Source organism: Anomaloglossus baeobatrachus, chromosome 4, assembly GCF_048569485.1.
Source record: "Anomaloglossus baeobatrachus isolate aAnoBae1 chromosome 4, aAnoBae1.hap1, whole genome shotgun sequence".
In the NCBI taxonomy this organism is placed as follows: Eukaryota; Metazoa; Chordata; class Amphibia; order Anura; family Aromobatidae; genus Anomaloglossus; species Anomaloglossus baeobatrachus.
In genome coordinates this window covers 451,485,330-451,507,483 of record NC_134356.1, presented here as the reverse complement: position 1 = coordinate 451,507,483, position 22,154 = coordinate 451,485,330, and the positions used below count along the sequence as shown (strand labels likewise).

Sequence of the window (22,154 nt, the reverse complement as noted above, 5' to 3'; positions counted from 1 at the left end):
GGTTTTTTTTTGCATGTCTGAAATGTTTATTTCTAAATTTTGTGCAGTTATATCGGTTTACCTGGTGAAAATAAACAAGTGAGATGGGAATATATTTGGTTTTTATTAAGTTGCCTAATAATTCTGCACAGTAATAGTTACCTGCACAAACAGATATCCTCCTAAGATAGCCAAATCTAAAAAAACCCCACTCCAACTTCCAAAAATATTAGGCTTTGATATTTGAGTCTTTTGGGTTGATTGAGAACATAGTTGTTGATCAATAATAAAAAAAAATCCTCTAAAATACAACTTGCCTAATAATTCTGCACATAGTGTAGTTTTATGGCACTAAATATAGTGCAGGTTTTTCTCCTTGTAATACAGCTTTTCTTATAGCCTTCTTAGCTGTCCTAGCCTTGAAAAAGGCACCTGTGAGCAAACCTGTACATCAGTCACCTCTCATTGAGTAACATGGTGCATGGGAAAGCTGTTTTACAATTGGAGGATGATGGACAGGTCTGGTCACATGCTCTTCCGCCAGCAGCCATTTTCTTGTCGGGATAGCTGTGAAGTCTGTAAAGCAGGTTGTACTATCCAGCAGGAGACAAAACCATGGACCCAACACAAGTGTTTAAGTGGTTGGCCACTTTATAATTTAAGTTCACCTTTAACCCCTTCAGCCCCCGGGCACTTTCCGTTTTTGTGTTTTTGTTTTTTGCTCCTTTTCTTCCGAGAGCCGTAACATTTTTATTATTCCGTCAATCTTGCCATATGAGGGCTTGTTTTTTGCGGGACGAGTTGTACTTTTAAATGAAATAATAAGTTTTACCATATAGTGTACTGGAAAACGGCAAAAGAATTCCAAGTGCGGAAAAATTGCAAAAAAAGTGGGATCGTACAATAGTTTTTGGGATATTTTATTCACCGTGTTCACTATATGATCAAACTGATGTATCTATGTGATGCCTCAGGTCGGTGCGAGTTTGTAGACACCAAACATGTATAGGTTTACTTGTATCTAAGAGGTTAAAAAAATTCACAAGTTTGTCCAATAAAAGTGGCGCACGTTTTGCGCCATTTTCCGAAACACGTAGCGTTCTTATTTTTTGGGATCTATGGCTCAGTGATGGCTTATTTTTTGCGTCTCGAGCTGACGTTTATAATGGTACCATTTGTGCGCAGATGCTACGTTTTGATCGCCTGTTATTGCATTTTGCGTAAAACTTGCGGCAACCAAAAAACGTAATTTTGGCGTTTGGCATTTTTTTGCCACTACGCCGTTTACCAATCAGATTAATTGATTTTATATTTTGATAGATCGGGCATTTCTGAACGCGGCGATACCAAATATGTGTATATTTATTTATTTTTAAACCCTTTAATTTTCAAAGGGGGGTGATTTGAACTTTTAGGTTTTTTGGTTTTTTTTTATTTTCTAAAACTTTTTTTTTTTACTTTTTTTTTATTTTACTAGTCCCCCTAGGGGGCTATAGCAATCAGCAATCCGATCGCTGATCGCTATCTGCTGATCACAGCAATACAGCTGTAAACAGCAGATTCAGTCACTTTGGTTTCGAAAGTGAAACATCATAGCAGTAGGCGTCATCACATGACCCTGTGCTACGATGGCAACCACCGATAGTCACGTGATAACACACGTGACTTCCGGTGGGGGCGGCGGTAAGTAACAAACATGGCCGCGCGCATTTAAATCTTGCTGCCAGACTTTGGCAGCAAGATTTAAGGGGTTAATGGCCGCGGGTGGAAGCGATTCCACCCGCGGCTAGCAGGCACACATGTCAGCTGTTGAAAACAGCTGATATGTGTGCCGATCCACGCCGCCTGCCCGCGGCAGGGAGCGGGGCTTAACGGGACACGATCCTGGACGGATAGATCCGTCCAAGGTCGTGAAGGGGTTAAAGGGAACCAATCACCAGGATTTTTGTATATAAGCTAAAGCCAGTGCTATACTGGCACTATCAGGCTGATTATATACATACCTGTAGTGGTCAGCTCAGATGTTTAGGTTTTGAAATCCAAAAGTAAAGTTTATAAAATTATCAGCTTGTTGAGTGACAGCAGCTGAGGAGCAGATAATATATTCATAGTTATCCCCTCCCCCTGTTATAATTAGCATAAGTATTATACAAACGACTCACTTTGTCTGTTGCAGGACCTGTGTGAGGTCATACCCGTGTGACCAGAAGGGGCGGGGCTTCAGCCAACAAAGCTGGATAGCAGGTCACATGGGTATGACCTCACGCAGGTCCTGTAAGAGACAAAGTGAGTCGTTTGTATAATACTTATGCTAATTCTAACAGTGGGAGGTGATAACTATGAATATATTATCTGATTCTCAGCTGCTGTCACTCAACAAGCTGATAATTTTATCAACTTTACTTTTTTGGATGTGAAAACCTAAATATCCGAGCTGAGCACTACAGGTATGTAGAGAATCAGCCTGAGAGTGCCAGTATAGCACTGGCTTTAGCTTATATACGGAAATCCTGGTGATTTGGTTCCCTTTAACAACCAAAGATAAAAATTTACACTTTAGGTTTGTCAGCCACATCCACTCATTTTGCCTGCGTTCCTTTAGGTGTTTAATGTGGTTGAGGGGCTACCTGATTATGCTGAATTTCTGCATGAAATAATGTGTCTGCTAGTCAGAACTTTCTCTCTATTATAATATACTTGTACAACATGATCCCAGAGATTCAAGGTAAATGGCTGGTAAGCATCATTTCTTCAGCGCTTGGACCAGGAGTGATATGCAGAATGTTTCTCCTGTAGCTCTCTAAGCTTTGATGCATAAATGCAGCAGAGTAAGGGAGCGCCTCGCTGTTCTCAGCTGAGGGGCTCAAGGGTGTAAACTGACGTGTTACATGGAAAAAATATAAATAACTCTGGACCTTTTTTTTACATTTTGTACCTGAAATTCTAAGTAATTCCCAGGACCCCTCTTTGACCTTCTTGCACTTTCATGCATATTTCCAGGTTGCTGGTGCTGTACAGGTACAGTTTCCTCTATTGTTATGTGACGGGTGATGCATCCTGCCTAGGCAAATGCGTTTCATTTCTGCTTTTTCTGGTGTAAAGCAAATGGCACAACTTTCAAGTGAAACTGTGTAAGCTTCCTTATTTTATATATTAAGTGCTTGCAGTGACCTCATCTTGAAGAAATAGGTATGTATGTGTTTTATTTATAATATATATATATATATATATATGTATATATATATGTGTTTCTGCGTTATTTTTCGGAAATATTAATTATACGAATGCATCAAAATACTTTAGCTATACTGTAACCTAATGCCTTATCATATTTTTTGGACAGCCCTGGATTTGTTAGTTGGAACCCAGACTGTGTGTAAAACAATCAGACCTGGCTACCCCAATTTTGGGGCTGGCAATCCTTTTTGCACAACCTTGGTTACCATTGAATAAATTAAAGGGAATCTGTCACCAGGTTTTTGCTACCTAATCTGAGCGAAGCATAACGTAGAGACAAACACCCTTATTTCCGCGATGTATCCCTTATTAAGCTTCTTGCCATAGTTTTGATGAAATTGTTTTATTATCAAGAAATTCTCTTTAAGACTGGATAACTTCCTGCCATGTAGTCTACCAGATTTGTGAAAACTTTACAACCTCCCACCCACCAGTGACAGCTTTCTATGTACACTGTGCATAGGCATAACGTTGCCAATCAGTAGTGTGGGTGGGGTTATACAGAGCTCAGCATTTAGAGAGCTATTAGATCTGCAGCAGAGAAAACAGTGGATTTTATCAAAACTGCAGAAAACAGCTCAGTAAGTGACACATAGGTGGAATTGGGATCTCAGCCCTTACAGCATGCTGTTCTCGGATGGAGTAACAAAAACCTAGTGACCGATACCCTTTATTGTATTTAGTACAGGTTGGTGATAGAGCTGATCGAACTCCCCAAAAAAACGGAACTGACGGATCACTGCCAGATTTTAAAGAGTCCGATCCGCTCCGGAATCCAGTGCCCATATAAGTCAATGGGGACCAGAATCAGGAGATTAAAAACATTTATGGAGGGGGTAGGGGGGTAGGAGCGTGTGCGTCATACTCACCGAGGCGCTCTTGGCGGCATACTCCTTCCGGGTCACGCTTTTCCCTTCTGGAGCCGACATGTCAATATTCACTAATTTGCCCGCCTACTGGCGCGTGTAATTGGTTGCAGTTAGACGCGCCCCCATCCTGAGTGGCAGCGTGTCACCGGAGTGTAAATAATCACAGATGCCAGGATGGCCAGTGAGCGGGTAAATCAGTGTATCCCTCACAAGTGTGACTTCGGCTTTTTTTTTTTTTTAATCTATTTAAATAAATTTTAAAAAAAAATGACGTGCGGTTCCCCCCTATTTTTCATCCCCAGCCATAACGCCGGCTGGGGACTGGTATATTCTCAGCCCGCAGCTGCCCGTTATTGCTGTATCTATTAGATGTGACAATCCCGGTGCGATACCGGCCCTTCCCGTTGGCCTGGTGCAGTGCCAATTGGGGTAATAAGAGGTTAATAGCAGCGCATAGCTGCTACTAAACCCTAGGTTTGTGATGGCACAGGCATCTATGAGATACCTGCATCACAAACCTGTAAGTGAATGTAAACAAACACACACACAGAAAAATCCTTTATTTGGAATAAAATACAAAACACACACCCTCCTTCACCACTTTATTAACCCCAAGACAGCCCTCCAGGTCCGGCGTAATCCACATGAGGTCCCACAATGACACATCCACCTCTGCTACATCTCACAGCTAGCAGCCATAGAGAAGACTGCCAACTCTGCCAGAGTGTAGCCTATGACTGAGCTGTGATAAGCCATGACTGCAGCAGAGACTGTCACAGGCTGGGGGCGTGTCAGCCTGGGACCAATCACAGACGAGAGGACGGCCGGTGGGCGGGGAAAACATGGAAAGCTGTGTGTATGCAATGGACAGTACAGGAAGTGAATGCGCGACCCTGAAGCAGTGTGCTGCCATGACACCGAGTCTCGGTAAGTATGAAACTCTCACTTATGTCTTCCTTTCTTTATTTTTACTTTAATTGCCGAACCTGGATCGTGGACCTGGAATCCTATGCCTGAGTCTGGCACCCAGATAGCATTGAAACCGTGCGGATCCGGACTTTTACAGTCCGGATCCGCTCAGCCCTAGTTGGTAACAATCTTTTGGTTTTGATATTACTGAGTAAGTGCCAAATATAATCTAGGCAGTGTAAACCCAGAGAAGAGGGGAGTACAGAAAGAGTGTGAGAGGAGGAAGGGGAGAAGTGATTGTGGAGTATATAATAAACACATGCTGTGTATACACCATACCTATTGCAGTGGGACTTACAAACATTTTGGAGGGTGTGTCTCTCTAAGGCTACTTTCACACATCCGGTTTGAGCTCTGCGGCTCAATCCGGCTGTGAAAACTATGCAACGGATGCGGCGAAAACACCGCATCCTTTGCATAAGTTTTTACATGCGGCCCGTCCGTTTTTTTCCGGTTGCGGCATGTTACTGAGCATGCGCAGTGGAAAAACCCGCATGCGGCGAGCGGATGCGGTTTTTTCCGCATCGCGCCGCATCCGGCCTTTATAGGTATGCATTGAAAAATGCGCCGCAGCGGCCGGATGCGTCGCGATGCGGTGTTTTTTGCCGGAGCAAAAAACGTTGCAGGGAACGTTCGATCCGGCCGCGGCATCGGCTAAATCTGCCGCATGCGGCAAAAACCGGACCGAACGCAAGCCCCTGCGGCACAATACGGCACTAATGTAAGTCTGTGCAAAAAAAAAAACGCAACCGGCGTTACAAAAGCCGGTTGCGGTTTTTCTGCAGAACGCCGTATTGTGCCGCAGAGCAAAAATCCGGATGTGTGAAAGTAGCCTAAGTGAATGTGCCCATACAATATTACTACTGTTTGTTTTATTAGCCTGTAGTGGATGTGAAAGGTTTCTTGTGCCATAGTAACCTTTTACGATTTTATTTTCAGCACTACACTAATGATGCTGATGGCCTCTGCACCAGTTTAATGAAGCCCAAATTGATGGAGGGAACGGTGGCTGCTCAAGAAGAGTTTTTTCGGAGTAAGTTTCAGAGATGCTTTAATACACATTCTGTAAAGTAATTTGGTGTTATATTATTGTAACGAATTGTAGCCCATTAACTATGTAGCTAGAACTCTGTACTGAATAATACAGTGAAACCCCTTAGATATGTCCACCCAACATAGCACTTAAGATTGGTGGCCCTCTGAAAGAAGGTGGCCAGCAAGAGTGTGATGGAACTGAAAATCTTAGAGGGGTTTTCCACTACTTTTTCACCTCCTTGACATACATAATAGCTCTTCAAAACAATACCTTTGGTAATATACTTATATTAGATGAATAGCTTCTATGAGTGCATCTCAACAAGGATCATATAGTACTGGATTGTTATGCAGATTCTTCTTCCTCCTCTGTTATGTCCAATACTTCATTTTCCGGCAGAGAAATCAGTCCAAATGAAAGGAAGTCGAGAGTTGCATAACAAACAATGGCATGGTCGTACTGGCAATTGCCAAATGGGCTGGTACCTACCTTAGGTTGCATGACACTTTGTATCTCCCAATATCTTCAGCAGCACAGGGTGGAGAATGGAGGGGGCGTGCTAAGTGTTGGTTCACAGGCTACTGCAATGCATGATGGAACTTGTAGTAATAGAACACAATAAGCCTAGGGAGAGGAAAGAATGGATGTAAACATCAGAGCTGCAGCTGCAGTCACCAAGTTATGTAGGTTTATAGTACTATAATAGGGGTCTGGATGCATTTAGTGGCACATAATAGCACGATTGATGAATTAAAAAATGAAATGAGTTAGAGTAGTAGATAACTTCTCAAAGGATATCTGGTCTGGACATGTTCCCATTTTTACTGGCATGTACTCCTTTTTTTCTCTTGGCTCCTGTATCTTATACTCTTTTCTCTAGCATTTCTATTATCTATAGATGCTTTCCTTCTACTTTTTTTTTTTTACGCTTTGATTTTCCATGGGTTTGGGCCTTTCTTTTTATTTTCTGTAAATCTACCCAGTCTACTCCTCCTATTCATTTTGCTTTGTTTTTTTTATGTATTTTTCCCTTTAACACTTTTTTCTTGCTTGCTTTTACTCTACCTTCCCACAAATCACCAACTTTATTTTTTCTTTTTAAACAGGTGGTTGGGCACTGAAGATGAAAGACCTGACCCTTTTGCAGACTATTGGGAGAGGAGAATTTGGAGGTAATTATTTTTCTTTTCATAGTCATTAAAGAATGGAACTTTTTGTATTTGTGAGATATGGGTATACTTTAATACTGGTTCATTATCTCCTATCCGGCTAATACTCACATCCTGAGCTCATATGGTCATAGAGAGGGGTCTTACCATCATGTGTTTGCTTGAGATTTAGAATGGGAAGGTTTATTTTGGTTTTCTGCAGTCGTTACATTTTTAGGCTGCTTTCACACATCCGGTTTTTGCTGAGCGGCACAATACGGCGCTTTGCAGAAAAAATGCAACCGTTTTTTTTTTGCCGCCGGTTGCGGTTTTTTCTACATAGACTTGCATTAGCGCCGTATTGTACCGCATGGCCTTGTGTTGCGTCCGTTTTTTGCCAGCTGCGGCATATTTAGCCCATGCGGCGGCCAGATAGAACGTTGCCTGGCACTTTTTTTGATCCGCTCCTCCCATCTATTTCCTGCTGCATTGCAGGATGGGAAGGAGGTGACGTCGGGTCATTTGGCCAGCGCTTGCGCAGAACACTGGAGGCAGAGGGGAAAGGGCGGGCACGAGATTATGGGCGGGCCCTTGTGATGCAATCACAGCGCTGCCCATAATCTCGTGCCTGCGACCACGTCATCAGCGGTCCTCGCGTGCACGGGACCTCGGGCGCAGTGGACGGTGTCCAGAGATATGAAATGGAGTAATGGGGGACAGCGTCAATCTGCAGGAGGGAGAGCAACGGACGCAAGAGAGCCCGCCCCCATGGATAATTTACAAGAATTGCAGACAAAAAGGTACAACTTTATAAAGTGTTTAATTTGGTTTCAAAGGGGGCACAAAAAGTACAGGAACCTTGGTAGAATGCAGCCCAGGAGCTGCAGAGGGGGAAACTTTTAGGTTTAAAGCTAAATTTCTGATGACCGGTTCCCTTTAACAAAAAAGTGTGAAACAACTGAAAATATGTGTTATAGTCTAGGTTCTTCAAAGTAGCCACCTTTTGCTTTGATTACTGCTTTGCACACTCTTTGCATTCTCTTGAGCTTCAAGAGGTAGTCACCGGAAATGGTTTTCCAACAGTCTTGAAGGATTTCCCAGAGATGCTTAGTACTTGTTGGCCCTTTTGCCTTAGCTCTGCGGTCCAGCTCACCCCCAAACCATCTCGATTGGGTTCAGCTCTTGTGACTGTGGAGGCCAGGTCATCTGGCGTAGCAACCCCATCACTCTCCTTCTTAGTCAAATAGCCCTTTGGGGTCATTGTCCTGTTGCAACATAAATGATGGTCCAACTAAACGCAAACCGGATGGAATAGCACGCCGCTGCAAGATGCTGTGGCAGGCATGCTGGTTCTGTATGCCTTCAATTTTAAATAAATCCCCAACAGTGTCACCAGCAAAGCACCCCCACTCCATCACACCTCCTCCTCCATGCTTCACGATGGGAACCAGGCATGTAGAGTCCATCCGTTCACCTTTTCTACAAAGACACGGTGGTTGGATCCAAAGATCTCAAATTTGGACTCATCAGACCAAAGCACAGATTTCCACTGGTCTAATGTCCATTCCTTGTGTTCTTTAACCCAAACAAGTCTCTTCTGCTTGTTGCCTGTCCTTAGCAGTGGTTTTCTAGCAGCTATTTTACCATGAAGGCCTGCCGCACAAAGTCTCTTCTTAACAGTTGTTCTAGAGATGGGAAGATGTGTCCAAACGTTTGGTCTGTACTGTATATGTGTCCGTACTGTGTAATGGCCGTGTCTCACTGTACAGGGACATGGTCTGATCATACCACAACTCCTGGGCCGGGAGGAAGTAAAACGGTATAAAGACATTATAGTATGGGATCGCAAATGATTCTTTCTTTGAGGTTACACATTTTTAAAAATAGGCAGGGAAATGTTTTACCTCACAAAAGGAATTGGGTATGATCCCGTTCTGGAATATCTGTATACTCAGGAGATCTATTGATTAGAATCAACTTTAAAAGTAACTTTATGGGAAAACCCCTTAAAGTGACAGATCTGCTCTAATGTCAGTTACTGGGCTTTGCCATTGTAAATTACAATTTTAAGATTGATTGTTGGTATTTTGTGTCTGCAGCAGTCGTATCTTTGATTCTATCAGACAAAACAGGAAGGTGCTGCACTTATCTACCTTTAAAAGCCCATGTGTGACCAGGTGTGATGAGTAGCACTTTGACCGAGCTCCACACTTTTTGCTATGCTTTTTGGGGGCAGTTTTTGTAGTCTGTTTACCTGATGTTTGTTTCTATTTTCTTTGACTTGAGTTTTGAAAGCACAAAGCAATTTGACTAAACCTTTTTGCCACAGTTTTCTCTGCAAATACACAAAATGTGTGCATGAATGTTCAGTAGCAGGATGGCAGACCTGATAAAGGTGACACCGTATCAGGCACCAGCAAGCATACCACGCTCCTGGAGGCTGGAATCACTGTGCATACCGAATAGCTTACCATCAGCTGTTTTCCTGAACCTACTATAAACGTGATGTCACTCTGCGAGAAGGGGAGAATGAAGCCGCTCATAGACATTATAGATCAGCTGTCAGGCTCCATTTCCCATAGAGATGTAAAGGGAATCTGTCACCACATTTATGCATCTGATGGCAGCATAGTATAGAGATGAGACTGATTCCAGCAGAAAAAGCGTTCACTGGGTTCTTTGTTGTATTTGTTGCTCAAATCACTACTGTTGCAGATTTGGAAGTCTTCTCAATGATGCACTCTATCTAACCCTGCCCAAGTCATTGACTGACAGCTTTCTTTTTATACTGTGCATAGGCAGAAAGCTGGAAATTAATTGTAGGGGGTTGTGGTTAGCCAAGGCTCATTAATGTCAAAAACTACATCGCAGAAGATAATCATTGAGATGACGATCAGATCTGCAGCAAATAAGTGTTTTATTAAAGCACCACTCCAGCACATTTATTTTTTTTTTGAGTGGTGCTTTAAATCTTAGTCCCCTGCTCCTGGTTTTATACTCTCCCTCCAGCGTTTCCATCTTTTTTTTCAGCGCCATCTTGTGCTCGTAACATCTGACTGCCCGGAAGTCAGAAGTTGCGTCATAAGCTCTCAATGCAACTCTGAGAGCCAGAACCAGGTTCTGATAGAATTATAGCGCTCCATGAAACACAGGACCTGCCGGCAGGTCACAAATCACTGGAAACAGACCAGAGCGGCAGCGATAACAAAAGAAGACGGTGGCAGATGAGTATAAGACTGAGCAGGGGACTTTAATTTTAGATTAAAGCCCCACTCCAGTGGTGAAATTAAAAAAAACAAAACCCACTCCATTGGTGCTTTAAAACTACAGCACGAAACCCGGTATGTGACCCAACATTAGAATAGAATTTTTACCTAAACTTCTATGTTTGTCAGATGGGGCAGCAACAACCTTGTGACAGATTCTCCTTGTTAAAAAGGTCCTTTCAGTGGATTTTTTTTTTTCATTCCAACTGAGTATCCCCTTCCATTTGGTGCTGTTCCTCTTTCTAATAGTTTTCATTTTTTGAACTGCTGTTCCAAAACTTTTACTAAACACCTTCCCAACCAACCCCCCCCTACACAAATGCACAAACATGCACGCACATACTGTACAGACCAAACGTTTGGACACACCTTCTCATTCAAAGACTTTTCTTTATTTTCATGACTCTGAAAATTGTAGATTCACATTGAAGGTATAAAAACTATACACATGTGGAATGAAATACTTACGGTAACAAAAAAGTGTGAAACAACTGATAATGTCTTATAGTCTAGGTTCTTCAAAGTAGCCACCTTTTGCTTTGATTACTGCTTTGCACACTCTTGGCATTCTCTTGATGAGCTTCAAGAGGTAGTCACCGGAAATGGTTTTCACTTCACAGGTGTCAGGTTTAATAAGTGGGATTTCTTTCCTTATAAATGGGGTTGGGGCCATCAGTTGTGTTGTGCAGAAGTCTGGTGGATACACAGCTGATAGTCTTACTGAATAGACTGTTACCTGCTTTTTTCTTGCCATAATACAAATTCTAAGTAAAGAAAAACGAGTGGCCATCATTACTTTAAGAAATGAAGGTCAGTCAGTCTGAAAAATTGGGAAAACTTTGAAAGTGTCCCCAAGTGCAGTGGCAAAAACCATCAAACGCTACAAAGAAACTGGCTCACATGAGGACCGCCCCAGGAAAGGAAGACCAAGAGTCACTTCTGCTGCGGAGGACAAGTTTATCAGAGTCAGCAGCCTCAGAAATCGCAGGTTAACAGCAGCTCAGATTAGAGACCAGGTCAATGCCACACTGAGTTCTAGCAGCAGACACATCTCTAGAACAACTGTCAAGAGGAGACTTTGTGCAGCAGGCCTTCATAATAAAATAGCTGCTAGGAGACCACTGCTAAGGACAGGCAACAAGCAGAAGAGACTTGTTTGGGCTAAAGAACACAAGGAATGGACATTAGACCAGTGGAAATCTGAGCTTTGGTCTGATGAGTCCAAATTTGAGATCTTTCGATCCAACAGAAAAGGTGAACGGATGGACTACATGCCTGGTTCCCACCGTGAAGCATGGAGGAGGAGGTATGATGGTGTGGAGGTGCTTTGCTGGTGACACTGTTGGGGATTTATTCAAAATTGAAGGCATACTGAACCAGCATGGCTACAACAGCATCTTGCAGCGGCGTGCTATTCTATCCAGTTTGCGTTTAGTTGGACCATCACTTATTTTTCAACAGGCCAATGACCCCCAAACACACTTCCAGGCTGTGTAAGGGCTATTTGACTAAGAAGGAGAGTGATGGGGTGCTACGCCAGATGACCTGGCCTCCACAGTCCCCAGACCTGAACCCAATCGAGATGGTTTGGGGTGAGATGGACCGCAGAGTGAAGGAAAAAGGGCCTATAAGTGCTAAGCGTCTCTGGGAACTCCTTCAAGACTGTTGGAAGACCATTTACGGTGACTACCTCTAGAAGATCATCAAGAGAATGCCAAGAGTGTGCAAAGCAGTAATGAAAGCAAAAGGTGGCTACTTTGAAGAACCCAGAATATAAGACACATTTTCAGTTTTCTCACACTTTTTTGTTTAGTATTTCATTCCACATGTGTTAATTTATAGTTTTGATGCCTTCAATGTGAATCTACAATTTTCAGAGTCATGAAAATAAAGAAAACTCTTTGAATGAGAAGGTGTGTCCAAACTTTTGGTCTGTACTGTATATACACACACACACGCACATATATATATACACGCACACACATGCGTCCCTGGCAATAGTGGTGTAAATTTTCCCTCCAAGAACTAGTGTGGGTGTAGCCATGTTTTCTTTAGCCAGCATCAGGAGAAAAAGCAAAGAGAAGGTCTGTGATATATGCCCATTTACTCCGTTATTACCTGAGGCATATCTATGGTACACAAGGCACAGAAGAAAATCTGTTCCAGAATCCGTAAGAGCAGCGCCAATTGGAGGAGGTTCTGAATTGTTTTAATTAAAAAAAAAAAAATTAAATCAGTGAAAGATCGTCTCTAAAGCTCCTTGCAAGACATTCTTATTTTTGAATGTGATGATAAAATGGACAGTGCATGTATAATGTATATACATACAGTGCTTATTTGCCTAGAGAAGTAGCATTTTGTTATTGTAAATCATTTTCATTATTAAAATTTTCAGGCTGTAACCTTAAACAACGGAGTTTTTAATTTCTCCTGCAGATGTCATGTTGGGTGAATACAGGGGATCAAAAGTAGCTGTCAAATGTATCAAGAACGATGCAACAGCACAAGCATTTGTCGCGGAAGCTCTGGTGATGACGTAAGTGCACAACTCCTTGTAAGGGTGCATAGTTTTCATGTAGTGCTGAAGATACATAACGAGATCACTTCCGGGTCTGTTCACCTTTTTATGCTTCTTTGGTAGCGAGGACAATTTTCTCACTTGACCTGTAAAACTAAAACCTAAATTTCATATGTCCTATTAAACTCTCATAACTATATGTTTTCGAGAGAACACATTGGGTACATTTTCAAAATGCTGCTTGAGCACTATGGGTCCTGTAACGTGAGTACTGTCACACGATTTAGCGGTAAAAGTGATGGTTTGAAATGTGCCCATCACCAAGATAGGAGTTGGCAGTTGGTACTGATGAGATTCTATGACAATGGAGGGAGGAGCTAGTGGCAGAGCTCCTCCCTCCTCAATCTACATATAGTTTCATCAGTACCAACTGCCATCTCCTATCTCAGTAATGGGAAAGTCTTCACTGATTACAGATTTTACCCCAGAATTGAGCATTTTGATGACTGATCCATTCTGGTAGAAAAAGAAGCATATTTGTCTGATAAGATATATTACAAAGTTGTAATATATCTGTGCACGATTGATTTATGAAATACAAATCAAAACATTTACGCTTTAAGCTACACTCCAACATTTCTTCAGCGCTCTATTGGGAGACCCAGACGATTGGGGTATAGCTACTGCCTCCGGAGGCCACACAAAGCACTACACTAAAAAGTGCAAGGCCCCTCCCCTTCTGGCTATACCCCCCCGTGGTATCACGGGTTCTCCAGTTTTCAAGCTTTGGGCGAAGGAGGTCAGACATCCATGCATAGCTCCACAGATTTTAGTCAGCAGTAGCTGCTGACTATTTCGGATGGAAGAAAAGAGGGCCCATATAGGGCCCCCAGCATGCTCCCTTCTCACCCGTTGATGGTGTTGTAAGGTTGAGGTACCTATTGCTGGTACGGAGGCTGGAGCCCACATGCTGCTTTCCTTCCACATCCCCCTGGGGGGCTCTGAGGAAGTGGGATCCTGCCGGCCTCAAAGCTCTGACGCCGGGCTCCATCCACAGACCCATTTGAACCTGCTGGATACGGAGCTGGAGTACCGTTCAGGGACATGGCCCTGCACCATTACAGGTACTCTGTGTCCCCGTACACACAGGCACAGCACACTCCAGACTTGCTGGGTGTGCTAGTGCGCCGGGGACAGTAAAGGGTTACAGTCACTGCAGCTTTGCTGAGTGACTTTGTGTATTGGGAACTACCGCGCCGGACGCTCCGGGAGCGGCGGCGCGGCTGGGACTTGTAGTTCGCCGGGGACTGGGCGCCGACCGCGCTTTTACGGCGGCGGCGCTTATAAATCCAGTCCCCGGCTTCTGCGGCCTAGTGCCGCTTCGTTCCCGCCCCCTCCCTGTCACTCAGGGAAGGGGACAGACGCTGAGCAATCAGCAGCGCCGAGGGCTGGAGCCTTATTTACATGCTCCAGCCCTCTCACTGCACACTGTCGGACGCCGGATTCCCGCTCTGACTTGGGGCACGCCCACGGCCCGCCCCTCCTCACACGAGCTGGGGAAGACGCCGGCAGCCATTACTGCAGTCCGAGCTCGGACTTTCGGCAACCAGGCAGGACGGTGGCGACCATACACCCGCTTATAGGCGGGCGGTAAGCGGCACACATAGTGCTGACCCCAATATATACTGCAGTGTGTACATGTGTATTTTAACTGCATAGGTCGCTATATGCCCGCTTGGAGAGCGACACATCAGCAGCAGGAAAGCAGGTGTGCTAAGGCACAGGCTTTCTAGGCTGCTTGTATTGCACGTACTGAAGTGTTCATTTGTGTTTATGCTTGTATGCTATACACTGCACTGTACAGTCGCTAGTCTTAGCTATATTCTCCTGGAATGGCTAGACTACAGCAGCAGAAAACCAAGGGTGCTGGGGCACAGGTTTTTTTCTATGCTGCTTGTATTGCATGGGCTGCAGTGTGCATTTGTACTTGTGCTTGTATGCTATACATTGCACTGTATGGTCACTCTTCTGGGCTATATTCCCCTAGATGACTAGTCTACAGCAGCAGAAGAGCAGAGGTGCCAGGGCACAGGCTTCTATGCTGCTTGTATTGCTTGTGCTGCAGTGTTCATTTGTACTTTATGCTTGTATGCTATACATTGCACTGTACGGTCACCAATCTTGGCTATATACTTCTAGATGGCTAGTCGGCAGCGGCAAAAAAGCAACACAGATTTTCAGTGCTGTTTTTACTACATGGGATGCTGTTCATGACACCGTCCCATTGTGTGCATGCTCCCCTGTAGCACTTCGTCTGCCGGGGTCTCTAGCACTTCGTCTGCCGGGGTCTCTACTAGTCGTGGCCAAAGAAACCACCTGTCATCCCTGTCCAAGGACAGGGACGGAGTTGCAGTTTCGACAGATATATTGTCATAAGATAGAGACTTGCAGTCCTGACAGGCCATGGGCAATCTTCCTGACCAACCTCATTTGGAACGGGGGGGTCCCAGGAGGACTCTCTGTATGATAAGGCAGCTCTCCAGGACTTTGATCCTGACATCGCTATCAATCCGGATACACCGGATGGTAACGCCATACGGAATGATCCTATAGCGTCCATCAATGGAAGGTTGGATCTTTCTCCCTCAGCTCCCCCAGTGGAGGAGTCAGCTTCACAGCAGGAGAAGTCCCTTTTCAGTATCTCAAACGGATATTGAGTATTTTTCTGGCCACGCTGACTTCAGAGAAGCAGTCCAGAAACACCACGCTTACCAGATAAGCGTCTTCTCCAAACGTTTTTAAGATACACGTTATCCCTTTTCCCCTGACGTGGTCAAGCGCTGGACCCAGGGTCCAAAGGTGGATTCTCCAATCTCCAGGCTTGCGTCTAGAGCCATAGTTGCACTGGAGATGGGGCTTCACTTAAAGATGCCATTCACAGACAGATGGACTCTGGTTGAAATCTGTCTAGGAGGCTATCGGCATGTCGGTTGCTCCGGCATTCACAGCCGTATAGGCAACCTAACCTTTTCAGCTGTTCTTGCGCAGCTGGCCTTGAGCACATGTACATCTGTACCGCAGAGGCGTCCGTAACTCCGCAATGTCTGCACTGCGACTTACCCTATTAATGCTGTCCTAAAAGTACAGTCGAGGTTTCGGTCCTTCCCAAGCTCGGGCAGGTCCCAATTGTCCTCGTGCAAAAGGGCTACAAAACCTCAGACGGGCTCAGATTCCGGCCGGGCTCAATCACGCCCAAGGAAGGCAGCCGGAGGAACCGCTACCAAGGCGGTCTCCTCATGACTCTCAGCTCTCTCTCTCTCTCCGCATCCGCGGTTGATGGCAGACTCCCCCGCCTTTGGCGACATTTAGCTGCCACAGGTCACAGACCGGTGGGTGACGGACATTGTGCTCACGTGCACAGGACAGTGTTCTGTTCTCGTCCTCCGACTCCATTCTTCAGAACGGCCCCACCTCCCCACCGAGCAGATGCCCTGCTGCAGGCGGTGGACGCTCTAAGAGCAGAAGGAGTGGTGATCCCTGTTCCCCCTCAGGAACGAGGGCGAGGGTTTGTACTCCAATCTCTTTGTGGCTCCAAAAAAGGACGGCTCCTTCCGTCCTGTTCTGGACCTAAAACTGCTCAATAAGCATGCGAACGCCAGGCGGTTCCGGATGGAATCCCTCCGATCCGTCATTACCTCAATGTCTCGAGGAGACTTCCTTGCCTCAACAGACATCAAAGATGCCTATCTCCACGTGCCAATTGCTACGGAGCACCAACGTTTTCTACGTTTTGTGATAGGAGACGACCATCTTCAGTTCGTAGCTCTGCCATTCGGTCTGGCGACAGCCCCACGGGTGTTCACCAAGGTCATGGCAGCAGTGGTAGCAGTCTTGCACTCTCAGGGACACCCGGTGATCCCTTACTTGGACGATCTACTCGTCAAAGCACCCTCCCTCGAGGCATGACAACGCAGCCTGAATGTTACGCTGGAGACTCTCCAGACTTTCGGGTGGATCATCAATTTGGCAAGGTCAAATCGGTCACCGACTCAATCACTAACGTATCTCGGCATGGAGTTCACACTCTATCAGCGATAGTGAAGCTTCCGCTGAACAAACAGCGTTCACTGCAAACAGAGGTGCAGTCTCTCCTTCAAGGCCAGTCGCACCCCTTAAGGCGCCTCATGCACTTCCTAGGGAAGATGGTGGCAGCCATGGAGGCAGTTCCCTTTGCGCAGTTTCATCTGCGCCAACTGCAAGGGGACATTCTCCGCCAATGGGACGGGCAGTCAACCTCCCTGGACAGGAAAGTCTCCCTTTCCCAGACGGCCAAGGACTCTCTGCAATGGTGGCTTATTCCCACCTCATTGTCACAGTGAAGATCCTTCCTACCCCCATCCTGGGCAGTGGTCACGACAGATACGAGTCTGTCAGGGTGGGGAGCAGTTTGTCTCCGCCACAGGGCTCAGGGGACGTGGACTCAGCAGGAGTCCACCCTTCAGATCAATGTTCTGGAAATCGGGGCAGGGTATCTTACCCTACTAGCTTTCCAGCAGTGGCTAGAAAGAGAGCAGATCCGAATCCAGTCGGACAACTCCACAGCGGTGGCATACATCAACCACCAAGGAGGGACGCGCAGTCGGCAAGCCTTCCAGGAAGTCCGGCGAATCCTCATGTGGGTGGAGGACACAGCATCCACCATATCCGCAGTTCACATCCCGGGCGTAGAAAACTGGGAAGCAGACTTCCTCAGTCGCCAGGGTATGGACGCAGGGGAATGGTCCCTTCACCCGGACGTGTTTCAGGAAATCTGTCGCCGCTGGGGGGTGCCGGACGTCGACCTAATGGCGTCTCGGCACAACAACAAGGTCCCGGCATTTATGGCACGATCGCGCGATCACAGAGCTCTGGCGGCAGACGCCTTAGTGCAAGATTGGTCGCAGTTCCGGCTCACATATGTGTTTCCACCTCTGGCACTCTTGCCCAGAGTACTGCGCAAAAAATCAGATCCGATTGCAGCCACGTCATACTCGTCGCCCCAGACTGGCCGAGGAGATCGTGGTACCCGGATCTGTGGCATCTCACGGTCGGCCGACTGTGGTCACTACCAGGCTGGCCAGACTTACTGTCCCAAGGGCCGTTTTTCCATCGGAATTCTGCGGCCCTGAACCTGACTGTGTGGCCATTGAGTCCTGGATCCTAGCGTCTTCAGGATTATCCCAAGGGGTCGTTGCCACCATGAAACAGGCTAGGAAGTCCACCTCTGCTAAGATCTACCACAGAACGTGGAAGATTTTCTTAACCTGGTGCTCGGCTCAGGGAGTGTCTCCCTGGCCATTTGCATTGCCTACTTTTCTTTCCTTACTGCAATCGGGGTTAGAAAAGGGCTTGTCGCTCGGCTTCCTTAAGGGGAAAGTCTCGGCACTATCCGTGTTTTTTCAGAAGCGTCTAGCACGTCTTTCTAAGGTGCGCACGTTCCTACAGGGGGTCTGTCATATCGTACCCCCGTACAAGCGGCCGTTAGATCCATGGGATCTCAACAGGGTATTAGTTGCTCTCCAGAAGCCGCCTTTCGAGCCTCTGAAGGAAGTTTCCTTTCTCGCCTGTCACAGAAGGTGGCGTTTCTCGTTGCGATCACATCGCTTCGGCGAGTGTCTGAGCTGGCAGCTCTGTCATCCAAGGCTCCCTTCCTGGTGTTCCACCAGGACAAGGTAGTGCTGCGCCCCATTCCGGAGTTTCTCCCTAAGGTCGTATCCTCATTTCATCTTAATCAGGATATATCCTTGCCTTCCTTTTGTCCTCATCCGGTTCACCGGTATGAATAGGACTTACGTTTGTTAGATCTGGTGAGAGCACTCAGACTCTACATTTCCCGCACGGCGCCCATGCGCCGTTCCGATGCACTTTTTGTCCTTGTCGCTGGTCCGCGCAAGGGGTTGCAGGCTTCTAAAGCCACCCTGGCTCGATGGATCAAAGAACCAATTCTAGAGGCCTACCGTTCTGCGGGGCTTCCGGTTCCTTCAGGGCTAAAAGCCCACTCAACCAGAGCCGTGGGTGCGTCCTGGGCATTACGACCCCAGGCTTCGGCTCAACAAGTGTACCAGGCAGCTACCTGGTCCAGTCTGCACACTTTCACCAAGCATTATCAGGTGCATACCTATGCTTCGGCGGATGCCAGCTTAGGTAGAAGAGTCCTGCAGGCGGCAGTGACACCCCCGTAGGGGAGGGCTGTTTTGCAGCCCTAACATGAGGTATTTCTTTACCCACCCAGGGACAGCTTTTGGACGTCCCAATCGTCTGGGTCTCCCAATAGAGCGCTGAAGAAGAAGGGAATTTTGTTACTTACCGTAAATTCCTTTTCTTCTAGCTCTTATTGGGAGACCCAGCACCCGCCCTGTTGTCCTTCGGGATGTTTTTGTTGTTTGCGGGTACACATGTTGTTCATGCTGAACGGTTTTTTCAGTTCTCCGACGTTATTCGGAGTTAATTTGTTTAAACCAGTTATTGGCTTCCTCCTTCTTGCTTTGGCACTAAAACTGGAGAACCCGTGATACCACGGGGGGGTATAGCCAGAAGGGGAGGGGCCTTGCACTTTTTAGTGTAGTGCTTTGTGTGGCCTCCGGAGGCAGTAGCTATACCCCAATCGTCTGGGTCTCCCAATAAGAGCTAGAAGAAAAGGAATTTACGGTAAGTAACAAAATTCCCTTCTTTATTTTTATAATTTCCCTGCCAGATTGGTAACACTAATGTATGTTCCCTGCTCCTAGTAAAATATTTGAGCCGTCGTTTTCTGCTCTTTCCAGCCAATCCCGTTTTTCCATCTTGTGACCGCAGCCCCAGTAAGTCAGATTTAACGGTCACAAGCGCTCAATGTAAGTCTATGAGAACCTCTTTCTGGTTCTCATAGACTTACATTTACCAGTTACCTTCGGTGCACCCAGCAAACGTTGAAGCAATCTGGCTGTTCACAACTAGCAGAAGACTAGAACAGAAGACGGTGGCTGGTACGCATATTACTGGCGCCAGTATTATGCGTAAGTGATACCACTCAAATGGGGAATAAAAAAAAAACCCCTGGAGTGGGGCTTTAAGGCTATGCTTATAGAAGAAGCTATAAACTGGTGTCATATCATTTATAATAGAATCTATAAAAGAATAGTGCTGTGTTGTTTTTTTTTGTTTTTTTTTATTGCCATAGAAAAAACGCTGAAGGCCAAATCAGAGGTTTTTAGTGCTAATTTGAACAAAGTACAACTTTCCATAAGGTAGATCTTTTGTGCTTTAGTACAGTTACAGATATAGCCGTGAAACTATATTAGATATATTGTTCTAGAGTATTATGGAAGCTCTACTTTAATAGTGGTGGTCTGGTGATAGACCACTACAGTAATAAAAATATCCAAATCACAGCAATCCAACTCTTTAATTTGCCTAATCATTAGGCCTAGGACATACAGCAAGTAAAATTGGACGAGTGTAATGTGATAAAAATCACATTACACTTAGATCGACATTACTGTATTAGGCAGACTCCATTTTCAATTTTTTTTCTTTCTCAGGCGTAATCGCACTGAGAAAGCAATCGCAGCATGCTACGGGTGTATGCAAGATCCGTATTCACTTGCACCCATACAAATCTGTGGGTGTGAGTGAAACATTAGATTGCACTCGGATGACATCTCAGTGCAGTACAGTATACGCATCAGCAGACAATGGCGGAGATGGGGAGATTTACTCCTCCACAGCTCCTTCCCTCTGTTCTGCAGCTGTGATCCCATCACAAGATTGGATCACAGTTGAATGACACTCAGCTCACGCTGCATCAGTCAATTGGGGCTGCCACCAATCATGGCCGTTTAACCCCTTAGATGTTGCTGTCAATAGTGACTACAGCTTCTAGATGGTTAACAGTGTAAGGGGGCTCCAATTTTAACCCCATTGACATCCTGAGTTCATGATTGTGTGGTCCTGATAGTTGCCCTGGCAATTCACCACCAAATATTCGCTTTAGTACTAGCTATAATGACTGGTTCAAAAGTTAGCAACATTTAGGTGGAAAAAATATCATTTTTCTTTCCTGTCAAGCCACCTTGCGTTAACTTCTGAAAAGTAGCCGAAGGGTTAATAAACTACCTGACAGTGTTGAATATGTTGAGGAGGGCTGTTTTAAAATGGTGTCTCTTTGGGGATTTTTCAATATATACCGTATTTTTCGGACTATAAGACGCACCCTGGTTTTAGAGGAGGAAAATAGGAAAATAAAACTTTAAGCAAAAAAATGTGGTCATGACACACTGTTACGGAGCGAGGTTCTGCTGCTGACACTGTTATGGGGTTAATGTCCCCAAATTCTCTACTAAGGTGCCCCATCCTGGTAATGATCTTCCTGCCTTGTATATGATCCTGCTCATGTACCACCATCCTGCTCATGTACCCCCATCCTGCTCATATACCAGCATCCTGCTCATATACCAGCATCCTGCTCATATTCCCCCATCCATCCTGCTCATATACTCCCATGCTGTTCATATACCCCCATCCTATTGATATACCCCCCATTCATCCTGCTCATATTCCCCCATCCATCCTGCTCATATACTCCCATCCTGCTCATATACTCCCATCCTGCTCATATACCCCCATCCTGTTCATATACCCCCATGCTGTTCATATACCCCCATGCTGTTCATATACCCCCATGCTGTTCATATACCCCCATGCTGTTCATATACCCCCATGCTGTTCATATACCCCCATGCTGTTCATATACCCCCATGCTGTTCATATACCCCCATGCTGTTCATATACCCCCATGCTGTTCATATACCCCCATGCTGTTCATATACCCCCATGCTGTTCATATACCCCCATGCTGTTCATATACCCCCATGCTGTTCATATACCCCCATGCTGTTCATATACCCCCATGCTGTTCATATACCCCCATGCTGTTCATATACCCCCATGCTGTTCATATACCCCCATGCTGTTCATATACCCCCATGCTGTTCATATACCCCCATGCTGTTCATATACCCCCATGCTGTTCATATACCCCCATGCTGTTCATATACCCCCATGCTGTTCATATACCCCCATGCTGTTCATATACCCCCATGCTGTTCATATACC

At 45.6% G+C, this 22,154-nt stretch overlaps 1 protein-coding gene across 1 annotated transcript in view; it reads left to right on the top strand.

Annotated features, from left to right (window-relative positions):
* Nucleotides 1–22,154, top strand: part of CSK (C-terminal Src kinase) — a 163,758-nt gene that overhangs the window by 116,998 nt on the left and 24,606 nt on the right. Inside the window, exons 6-8 of the mRNA XM_075345604.1 lie at nt 5,994–6,087; nt 7,197–7,262; nt 12,941–13,040. Of these exons, the coding sequence (XP_075201719.1) occupies nt 5,994–6,087; nt 7,197–7,262; nt 12,941–13,040 (260 nt within the window). The remainder of the gene's footprint in view (nt 1–5,993; nt 6,088–7,196; nt 7,263–12,940; nt 13,041–22,154) is intronic.